Genomic DNA, 12,277 nt, shown 5'->3' with positions numbered 1-12,277 from the left:
CTGGTGGCAATAATTCTGTAAAATAGTAATAATTGCTGGAAGGTGTATTAATTATTTAGTAGAATAATCTCAAACAGAAATAATTTCATGAGATATTTGGTATAACCCATGCTTCTACATGTGAGATTTTCTGTTTTATTGTAACCTGATATAATGAACACAATTTTATTTTTATTGAAACCCAAAATGATCACATTTCTATATCTGAAAGCTATACTTATTAAATAGGTAGCTTTGGCTACATTTATTACATTAGCTTCATGGCTTTAAGTTATAATTGATGCTTATTTTTGGCTCACATTTTCAGCATTCATTTATTATTCCAGAAACAGCCTAAAAACATTAGGAAATTAAACAAAATCCCAATGGACTGGGCTGGAAGAAAACAGTATATAGTGGATATTGACTTAATAGGTCTCAGGTAGAACTAAGTTATATCTAGCATGTGCACATGACACTCTTAGTTCTGAAAGCTCACTGAAGTATATTGCTTTTATCCAAACCGCCTGTTAAAACATATTAATACAAAAAAAATGCCCTTAACAAAATTGCAGTGCCTGTAATGTTTTACAGAGTATAGCAACAAGGGGAGTTTATAACTAAAAAATCTGTTTCCAAATTTATACTGAATATTCTCAGATGTCTCATTTGAAATATAGAATCAAATAATCTGTGTTAAAACATATCTATAATAATTTTATTGCAAATTCTAAGTGTATTATATTAAGTTAAAATTCTAACTTATGTTTGAATATATTATTTAAAAGGATAACATTGCCTTTACAGTTCTACTTTAGAAACATGCTGGTGAGTCTATATATTCATTTCAAATGTGTATTCATGATATCACCCCATGAAGTAGACTTTGGCAGTTGAGGAATTGATTGCCCAAGCATTACTAAACCAAAATCAACACCAAAGTCTATGGGTTATATCACTAAACTAAACAGTATATATTAAAATGTACACATTGCAAATTTTGGTAAGAAAAGAAATTGCCTTTTACACCTTTGTGGTGGTCATCAAATTGCTTTTTTACTTCCAAAATTATTTATATGGAATTTAGACATAAAATAAGTATTTATCTACTCTGGTATATACATAAGTAGAAAAGGCGGTAGGACCACAGCATGAGTTCCTAATTACAAGTCAGCCACAACTTTCCTTTGTGATTACTGGCTGCAGTGAATCTGAAAAAAAATATTGCTGTTGGATTTTAATGTCTTCATATTCTCTTAAACAATACTGTGACTAGAAAGGCACTATAGAATCATGCAAATAAGCAACCTCTTTGTTAGCTGCACAGCACATTTTTAGCAAAGAAAAATATGTGTGGGAAACAACTAAAGGCACCTTTCAAAATGAAATTGTGTCAGGAATGAACCTGTCTCTAATTCTAATTTCATTTTGAAAAGGATTGCAGTACTAAATATTTCTCTTTGTCAATATATCTATGTGAGTTCCTGATACTGGTTTTATCTTTAGAAAGTAGTACAAAAAACTTGTGAAAACCATGACATATTACATTATAAGTACACATATGCCATATATTTTAATAAATACAATGTATGAATAATACATTTTTACTCAGAATTTTTTTTTATTGCCACCAGGATTGTCTCTAGGACTCAGTGCCAGCACCATGAATCCATGAATCCTGGTAGACAATTTGTTCCCTTTTTTCTTTCTAATGTATACATATATATAATTATATTAATATTATATCATATTAATTATGTTATGTTATATTGTTATGTTATATTATATTTATTATATTATATTTATTGCATAAATCGAGACAACCAGAAATCAAGAGAAAAGGGCGTAATAGAGAGGGAGACAGAGACACCTGCAACACTGCTTCACTACTCGCAAAGCTTTCCCCCTGCAGTTGGGGACTCAGGGCTTGACCCCAGGTCCTTGAGCACTTTATAATATATTTAATTAGATAGGGCAGAGAGAAACTGAGAGAGGAGGGAGATATAGAAAGAGGAAGAGAGAGATAGATACCTGCAGGCCCGTTTTCACCACTGGGAAAGCAGACCCCCTGCAGGTGGGATGCTGAGGATCCAACATGGGTTCTTTTACTCGATAATATGTGCACTTAATGGGGTGCACCACTACCCAGCCCCTACTCAGAAAGTATCCATACATGTATAGGCATTCAAATAGCTTGGTGCACTTATTTCTAAGAATTTCTATTTCAAAATCAAACTGGTAAATTTTTATTTTTACTTTTACAAATAAGTACAACTGGTAAACTGAGTACAGTTGGTTCAATGATGTAAATTAAATTTAATACTGACCAGCTTATTGTGAGTAAAAACTTAGATACATATAACTAAGTCTTTTTATTATTAGTTTATTTTTAAAATAAAAATATCATAGGATATGATAAAAAGACCATAGGATAAGAGTGGTACAATTCCACACAATTTCCACTAACAGAGGTCTGTACCCCATCCCAGACTGTCTTTTTTTTTTTTGGCAGTAAGGGTTATTGCTGGGGCTCAGTTCCTTCACCACGCATCCACTGTTCCTGGAGGCTATTATTTTCCCCTTTATTGCCCTTGTTTTATATCATTGTTGTGGTTATTATTATTGTCATTGTTATTGCTGTCATTGTTGTTGGATAGGGTAGAAAGAGGTGGAGAGAGGAGGGGAAGACAGAGAGGAGGAAAGAATGACAGATACCTGCACACCTGCTGCACCACTTGCAAAGTGAACCCCCCCACACCTCAGGTGGGGAGCCAGGGTCTTGAACCGGGTTCCTTGTGCTTCACAACATGTGCGCTTAACCCACTGCACTACCACCTGACCCCTGACTAAGTCTTTTTAAAGGTTTATTTATTTCATTGTAGAAGGATAGAGAAAACCACAGTATCATTATGTCACATGAGATGGGGATCAAACAGGCAACCTCATGCCAAAGAATTCAATACTTTATTCACTGTGCCACTCTCCAGATGCCAAGTGACCTAGCTTTACTTTCAGTACTAGAGAATTCATCTAGCAAAACATAATTAATGAATGTACATGTGCTTATTTTTTGCTCACATTATTCAGGTGAACAAGCTAGGAAAAGTTTACGAAAATAATGAGTGATAGGTTCATTATGTAATACTTGATAACATGGTTATGAGGTCTCAAATAAAAAAAAGTCTACACATTATTGTAATTTGATATCCATTTGGCTTAGTTATTGGATCACTGTATACATGTATATTAGTCCTAAGCATCTAGACTTGAAGCATTTGCATAAATGTATTTTGAGACTTTTACTACTCCTTCTTAAATAAAATAAATATGTCAGGGAAGTAAATTGCCTTTGGTAAGATTCTCAACAATAGGATGCTTAGAATGGATGTAATAATCTCACTGTGCTGAATGCCAAAGGTGTAGAGACTATCTGGAATCCCTAACGTGCTTGATGTTCTATACTACCCTGCCTCTTAATTCTCTTAATTCTCATGATACTTAAGTTTCATTATACTTACCCTGTCTCTTAGACCATGATATATAAGACTAGACTTCATGTAAAATGGCATACTATAGAAAGTTGTATACTAAGGCTGGACCAACCTGTTGAGCAACATGTTACAAAGTGTAAGGTTCCAGGTTCAAGTCCCCAGTCCCCACCTGCAGGGGGAAAGCTTCACAAACAGTGAAGCAATGTTGTAAGTGTCTCTCTGTCTCACGCTCTATTTGCCCCTTCCCTCTCAGTTTCTTTCTTTTTTTTCCTTCCAGGTTATTGTTGGGGCTCAGTGTCTGTAGTACAAATCCACTGCTCCTAAAGGCTATTTTTCCTATTTTGTTGCCCTTGTTAAGCTTCTTTTAGTTGTTATTGTTGTTGTAGTTGTTATTACGGTCATAGCTGTTGCTGTTGTTGCATATGGCAGAGAGAAATCCAGAGAGGAGTAGAAGACAGAGAGGAGGAGAGAAAAATAGACACCTGCAGACCTGCTTCACTGCTTGCAAAGCGACTCCCTGCAGGTGGGGAGCAGGGGGTTTGAATCTGGATCCTTACGTTGGCCCCTTTTGCTTTGTGCCATATGTGTTTAACCCGCGGCACTACCGCCCACCCCCTTCTCAATTTCTTTATGTCTTTATTCACTATATAATAAATAACATTTTAAAAAGAAAGTTTTGTGCTACTAAGAATTATATAAATGTTCTCAGGAGCAAAATTTTATATATCCCCAAATATGTGGTAGCTCACTTCCACCAAAATGCCTTTTTTCTCCTTCAGAGGCTGTTAAGACTCCTCCCCTATCTCTCATCCCTCCCTCCCATACCAATAACCACAACGATCAAATCTGCATAAATAAGCCAATTATTCAATTCCACTTCTTTTTTCTGTTATTTTTTCAGATCATTAAGCTATGAGAATCTTGTGCATAAATTGAAGGATCTGTGATCCAGATATGATCACATAGATTCCTGTATTTAGACACAGAAAAAAGACATTACAGTGCCAAAGATTCTTCTAATGCAATGGAGGCTGGGCTTACATATTATTTGTTAAATGATATTACTGGCAAACGCTAGAAGAAGAATGATATTACTTATATTGTTTTTACAAATAGACTGATATCTATCTGCAGTACAGACATTTTTTGTTGAAAAAAAGTAATTTAGGGTCAGAGAGATAAAAAATCAGATAGGACTTGTACTTTGCTATGTGTGAAACTCAGTTCAAGCCATAACAGTAAATCAGAGATGTCATGGTATCACTTCATCTCTCTCTCTACCTCTCCTAAAGTGATCAAGAGTAATGACACTGCACATGTGTAAGACCCACAGTTCGATACATATACACAAAGAAAAGTAATTTATTTTGCCTGTATTCAGTACACACTAATATCATTCAAATTTATTTACACTTTTTTCCTGCACTGTTACATATTTCTGGACATTTTTCCATGGGATTTTTAATATATAAAGATAATGTCTGCCATATATTTATGTGTCTTAGCACTGTACAGTGGCTATTTTGGAGTATGGCCCAATCCAATGTTAGTTGACTTAAATACCTTAACCGTTGATTTATCCAGGTCTACTATATTTTTTTGTGCTCTAAGAATCGAATTTGACTATTTCTCAGTGTGTATTACTACATTATAATATTATTTCTTGACTTAAAATGTCTCCTAATTTCATAAAATTAATTCTTCATATAAACTTAATTCTTCATATAAACTTACAACTGCTTGTGTCTTTTTAAATTTCATTTTTGCTTTTGCAAAAATATCAAATTCACAATATAAACTGGTTTAATTTGTAACTCTTACTATATTTATTTTATTTCATTTTATTTCATTTTACTTTCCAGATCTCTGGCTTATGGTGGTGCAGGGGTGCAGGGGCCTTCAAAGAACTCTTAACTATTTTTAAGGATTTAGCCCCTTTGTTGTTCTATTAACTCTTCGTTATAGGATTTTTTTTTCCTAGAACATCTGTGTTTTCATTATAAACATAGCAACTTTAGTAATATTCTGAGACTTGGATTTTAAGGGTATTCTTCTAAATTTAATTTTGATATCGGTGTTTTACATTCACAATACCTAAACTGATACTACCTTGAAGTATAGTTTTAGTTTATGTCTAAGGCAACAATCAGTGTAAATACTAGGCCTATATCTGATCATGACCTAGTTTATATTAAAAAATCCTAGGGAGTCAGGTGGTAGCACAGTGGGTTAAGCGCAAATGGTGCAAAGCGCAAGAACAAGTGTAAGAATCTGGGTTTGAGACCCTGGCTCCCCACCTACAAGGGTGTCACTTTACAAGTGGTGAAGCAGGTCTGTATGTGTCTATCTTTCTCTCCCCCTCTTTTTTTTTCCCCTCTTCTCTCCCTTTCTCTCTGTCTTATCCAACAACAATGACATCAATAACAACAATAATAACTACAACAATAAAACAACAAGGGCAACAAAAGGGAATACATAAATAAATAAATATATTTTTTAAAAAATAAAAAATTCTCAGGAAAAAATGTTATTTCTGCCTTTCCAACATAAAGTATAGAAGTGTCAAATGTCTTTTTCATATTTTTCATTTTCCACTATTACATGTTTTGGTGACATTTGTTTGATTTTTAAGAAAATAATTTATTTACCAAGAATTATAAAACAGCATATTGTAGCTCTGACATATGTATTGCTAGAGATTAGATTGTAAACAGAAACACCTGTCAGAAGAGATCTAGGTATATTTATCTCTATAACCATATAGTTTGTAAATGCCAGAACCTGGAAACAACCCAGATGTCCAATCTCAGATAAATGGCTAAAAAAATCATGGTATATATGCATGATGGAATACTACTCAGCTGTTTAAAACTATGAAGTTGTTTCCTTTGCATCCTTTTGAATGAAACTTGAAGACATAATGTTTAGTGAGATAAGCCAAAAAAGAGAAGGATAAATACAATACCATCTCACTTATTAGTGGAACTTAATATAGTAGGAATGGGGAGGGAGAGCATAAAGAGAAACATGCACAGACTATAGTGTATGCATCAAAGCAAAAGACTCTGGGGAGGAAAGGGGAGAGAGAAGAGAGAGAAGACTTTGAGGGCCTGAAAATTGTATGAATACGTAGTGAATCCTCTGTAAAGAATTAACTCCCTCAGTTAAACAAAAAAGAAAGAAAGAAAAGAAAAAGAGTACTTTGTGTAAAGTTTATTATCATTTAACAAAATGGAAGATTATATCACAGTAAAATGGACACTACTTACAGTTTTATCTGCAAAAGTCTCTTCATAAAATGCTAGCATCAGAGAAAACTGTACAACTGTATAGATCTTCAATACCTGAGACACTGGAGATGAAAAGGGAACTTCATTCCCTGTGACCTAGGAAGACAAAATATAAACACTTTATTATATTTTTCTCTTACATATTCCTCACACTGAAAATCACACTAAGATGAGCTGTCAGAAAAGAAAGGGAGTTTTGCCATTACCTTTTTTTCTCTTAAAATGATGCTAACTTTTTTTTTCTTGATAGGAAAAGTCAGAATATTTGAGCTTTATTTGTTTTGCCAGCAAAGTTATCATAGGGTTATAGTGCCTGAAAAACTTCATTATTCTTGGTGGTGATTGTTTAAGAGAAAATGAAAGACAGGAGATTGTGAAAGGAGAGGGATTGTGAAAATGAGTGACACCTGCATCACCACTTCATTGTTTATAAAATTTCGTTGTTACTATTAGGGACCAGGAGCTTGAACCCAGGTCCCTATGCACATAACATGTGAGCTACCCAGACTCCAGAATATGTGTCTCTGATGAGTCTGGTTAGGGTATCATATACAGAGAAATATAGACACTGATTTAGCAATCGGTTCTGCTGGTAAACAAACAAAACAATTATGTCTAACTGTTTGCTATACATGAAGGTATAGCAAAAGGAAAACGGAAAATGATAGTAGACAAAACATTTCTCAACGAGAAATTTGTAGTTTTCCTGGAACCAACTTTCCTAGAGTGTCTTAGAATTACTAGCATTCTACTTTAAAGTGCAAATTTAAGCACCCATACACTTTTGAAATACTTATTTTGAATTCTGTTAAAATTTATGATAGATGAATTACAATTAACTGCATATTTTAGAACTGAAATAAACACATTATTTCCAAGTATATCAAGTTAGCTCATTGTTCTACAACTAGTGAGAAATAAAACCAAAAGTAGTTGAAGAATTTCAACATAATTTTTCATAACTGAATGACAGGAAATATTTATTCAGATGAGATATTTTATACAGTAAGAGTACTCAAATGAAGCATACTTACTTTCTTGAAAGTCACTATTTTTATTGCTTTTATGTTAATTAATAAGTGGACCGGGATGTGATGCAGTGCATAAAACATTGGACTCTTAATCATGAGGTCATGAGTTCAATCCCTGGCACCATATGTGCCAGAGTGATGTCTGGTTTTCTCCCTCTCTCTCTCTCTCTCTCTCTCCCCTATCTTTCTCATAAACATAAAATCTTTTAAAATGGTTTAAAAAGAAAATTAACAACAATTATTTTGATAACGAATCACAACAATTGATTTGTGAATAGTTGACAAGAAATCTCTTTTTCATCATTGTAAGAATAATTCCTAATTATACTATGCAGCTATCAAGAACAATGAACCCACCTTCTCTGACCCATCTTGGACAGAGCTAGAAGGAATTATGTTAAGTGAACTAAGTCAGAAAGATAAAGATGAGTATGGGATGATCCCACTCATCAACAGAAGCTGACTAAGAAGATCTGAAAGGGAAACTAAAAGCAGGACCTTATCAAATTGTAAGTAGGGCACCAAAGTAAAAACCCAGTGGTGAGGGGTAGACATGTAGCTTCCTGGGCCAGTGGGGGGTGGGAGTGGGCGGGAGGGATGGGTCACAGTCCTTTGGTGGTGGGAATGGTGTTTATGTACACTCCTAGCAAAATGTAGACATATAAATCAGTAGTTAATTAATATGAGAGGGGGAAATCAATTGTATGTCTCAAAGTTTCTCAAAAGACAAACTGAATCTTTTTAATATATAGGCTATGTATTTGATATGCGGACTCTCTCAAAAGCCTAGACCAAGTAGATTAGAAGCATCCAATAGCACAGCTATATACAAGATACTGGATACTGTACAGCAAACCATAACAAAGGGACTTTTCAAAGTTAACCCAATTAACAAATAATGTGATGATAATATTAACTATCGATTGTCTTTTTGAACCCTAAGACAGCAGGAACCTCACATCTTCACTATAGAGCCCCTACTTCCCCCAGTCCTGGAACCCTTGGATAGAGCCCACTTTCCCGTATGCATCTCCCAATCCAAACCAAATAATATTGCATCCGCTGATCACAACCTAACCAAAGCAACAATTGCCACCTCAACATGCTTCACCTCAGACTTTATCCAGAGACTTCACGTGTGGAATGACAACCCTTCAACTTCATTACTCGGGTGAGACCTTTCCTTTAATAGTACACTCTAATTTCATCTCAGGTAGTTCACTTTCTAACAAAGTCCCATAATCTAGATATACACCAGTTTCTGTGAGAGAGAGCTTATGTGCACACGTATCCATAAACTACTGCAAAATATATACCTGAAAGCAGAAGTACACTAGAGTTTGCAGTGAGTACCTCCCTAACACTTCCTCTCCACTATTCCAAGCTTGGGATCCATGATTGCTCAACAAATTGTTTGGCTTCGTATGTTAACTCTCTTTTCAATCACCAGGTTCCAGATGTCACCAGGATGCTGGCTAGGTTTCCCTGGATTGAAGACCCCACCAATGTGTCCTGGAGCTCAGCTTCCCCAGAGACACACCTTACTAGGGAAAGAGAGAGGCAGACTGGGAGTATGGACCGACCAGTCAACGCCCATGTTCAACGGGGAAGCAATTACAGAAGCCAGACCTTCTACCTTCTGCAACCCTCAACGACCCTGGGTCCATGCTCCCAGAGGGCTAGAGAATGGGAAAGCTACCATGGGAGGGGGTGGGTTATGGGGATTGGGTGGTGGGAATTGTGTGGAGTTGTACCCCTCCTACCTTATGTTTTTGTTCACTAATCCTTTCTTAAATAAAAAATTTTAAAAAAAGAATAATTCCTAATTGAAAACTGAATTTTTCATCTGGTTTTCAATATTTTAATCTCTGTTTAGATTCATTTTTTCATGATATTTCTTATTTAATGATATTTCACCCTAGAACAAATAAATTTATAGTCAAATCCAGTAGATACATCATGTTTGTGAAACTTTAAAACATTTTAGAAAATTCAGCTTTTCAAGTACCAAATGAAAGCTAGACCTAATCATACTTAGGACAATAGACTTCTGGTTGTAGGTTTGGATGAATCATAATACCCTCTGTTCCTCTATCTAATAAAATAACACTGATCTTTACCATCAAAAAACTTATAAACTTCATTTACCTCCGGAATTTCTTCACTTAATCCAAGTCTTGGTTTACCTGGACCCCATCCTGGTCCCTTAAATATGACAGAAAGCTTATTGAAACACCCAGGTGTGGCCCAGAATTTAGTCCATATGTAAATTAAATGGTGGAACTAGAAGAAAGAAAATACAGTTTGCTTAAAATATGTTAAACCGATAGCAAAAAAAAGGGCTATGTGCAACTAACCATGTGCACATTAGAATACTAATGCAGATTATATGCAACTGCATTCTACATTGTAGTTTATTCTATGTATACTTTTAAGTATCAATATTTCTGATGCCTCACAAAGTTACACAATTTAAATTTTAAAAAATGTGTTATTGTTTAAGAAATTACCAATGCAGGGGCCGGTGGTGGTTCAGCAGGTTAAGCACACATAGTACAAAGTGCAAGGACCCATGCAAGGATCCTGGTTTGAGCCCCTAGGTCCCCACCTTCAGGGGGTCACTTCACAAGCAGTGAATCAGGTCTCTCCCTCTCTCTACCCTCACCCCACCCCCCCTCTTGATTTCTTTCTGTTCTTTCCAATAAAAATGAATAATGGCTGCCAGGAATAGCAGATTCGCAGTGCAGGCACAGAGCCCCAGCAGCAACCCTGGAGGCACAAAAAAATAATTTTGGGGGTAAGGGTAGATAGCATTATGGTTATGCAAAGAGACTCTCATGCCTGAGGCTCCATATTCCCAGGTTCAATCCTCTGCACCACCATAAACCAGAGTTGAGCATGCTCTGGTAAATCAAAAACAAAACAAACAAACAAAAACAATATTCAGTCACAGGGATTCATCAGCTGCTGCTGAAATTGTAGAAAGTCAAAACCTGCAAGTCTCTGTTCTGACATAAAGATTGCCTTTAACATGCTCATTGTTATAACTGTGTCTAAGATTTAGCCTTCTATATAAAGGCTAAATCACCTGTAAAAGCCAGAAATATCAAATCCATAAATTGCTAAAAATTAGTAGTACCTAAGTCTGTAAAAATCCATATTCCTTGTAGTCAGTCATGTTCCATTACATCAGCTGGAATTCTTCTTTTTCCCCACCAAAAAACAATTTAGGAGATAGCCTCTGCTAGAGAACCCTTGACAGTCCCCCACCCCCACTCCACAGTTTACTACTAGACACATGTCATTCATTTTCTTTACTTCAAGGATTAGAAGCTTCAGGACATTAGAAAACAAGCAAGCTTTATTTTAAAATGATAAACATTCCTTGTGGTTGGGGTCTAAATGGTAGCAATAACACTGAAGTCATTTTTTCAGATTGATAAAACAGTTAAGTATATTTATTGTGTTATAATTTCTAAACATTATCTTTCTGTATACTATAAGCATCATCATATCATGAAGCTCTGAAATGTTTCCATCTAACATTTCTTTTGTTACTCAAAATGACTTCCACAAATTTTACTCTAAAGGCTAGAGGGATAGCATAATGGTTATGCAAAAAGATTTTCATGCCTGAGGCAACAAAGGTCTCAAGTTCAGTCTCCAGCTCTAACCATAAGTCAAAGCTAAACAGTGCACAAAAAAAGAAAAGAGAAACCTCAAAATTCTGATAGATTAAACATATAAAGAATTGCAGATTTTGACTTTCTACAATGTCAGCAACAACTGATGAATCTCTGTGACTGAATATTGTGTATTTCAAAATCCTAGTTATCTGACTAGGTTTATAGTTTAGTGTATAGTTTCAGTCCCTCCCACCTTAACCATAAATCCTTTCTAGTTCAGCATGAGAGTGCCCTACCTGAAGTATCAAACATGAGTCAGCAACATCAGCCCCACCAGGGAATTTTTGAGAAGCTCATCTTTGACCCAACCTCAGACTTACTGAAGAGAAACCACATTTTATTAAGACGCTCCCACAAGTCACATGCACACTGAGTTACAAAGACTATCCTAATGTCTCAATGCCTCATCTCATCTCCTTTGTAATATGCACAATGCAGAGAAAAGATTGACTCAAGTGGGAGCAATTCTCAATTAAAAATCAGTTATTTAAAAATCAGTTTCAAGTGGTCCAGGTAGTAGCTCAGCAGGTTAATCACACATGGCAGGAAGCACAAGGAAATGATCCAAGTTTAGTCCCCCACCCCTGCTGCGCCCAGGCTCCCCACCTGCAGGGGGGTCACAAGCGGTGAAGCAGGTCTACAGGTGTCTGTCTTCCCATCCTCTTTTGATTCCTCTCTGTCCTATCCAACAACAATAACAACAAGAACAATAAAAATGGGGGAAAATAGTCTCTAGGAGCAGTGGATTTGCAGTGCAGTCACACAGCCCCAGTGATAACCCTGGAGGCAATAAACAAACA

At 35.7% G+C, this 12,277-nt stretch overlaps 1 protein-coding gene across 2 annotated transcripts in view; it reads right to left on the bottom strand.

Annotated features, from left to right (window-relative positions):
• AGMO (alkylglycerol monooxygenase) overlaps window positions 1-12,277 on the bottom strand; it is a 438,330-nt gene that overhangs the window by 242,310 nt on the left and 183,743 nt on the right. For both annotated transcript variants that reach the window (XM_060196150.1, XM_060196151.1), the window contains exons 9-10: window positions 9,940-10,074; window positions 6,740-6,856 (exon numbers count right to left, since the gene is read on the bottom strand). In XM_060196150.1, the coding sequence (XP_060052133.1) occupies window positions 6,740-6,856; window positions 9,940-10,074 (252 nt within the window). The remainder of the gene's footprint in view (window positions 1-6,739; window positions 6,857-9,939; window positions 10,075-12,277) is intronic.

Source organism: Erinaceus europaeus, chromosome 8, assembly GCF_950295315.1.
Source record: "Erinaceus europaeus chromosome 8, mEriEur2.1, whole genome shotgun sequence".
NCBI lineage: Eukaryota > Metazoa > Chordata > Mammalia > Eulipotyphla > Erinaceidae > Erinaceus > Erinaceus europaeus.
Note: the sequence above shows the minus strand (reverse complement) of the source record. Positions and strands in the feature narration are given on the sequence as shown.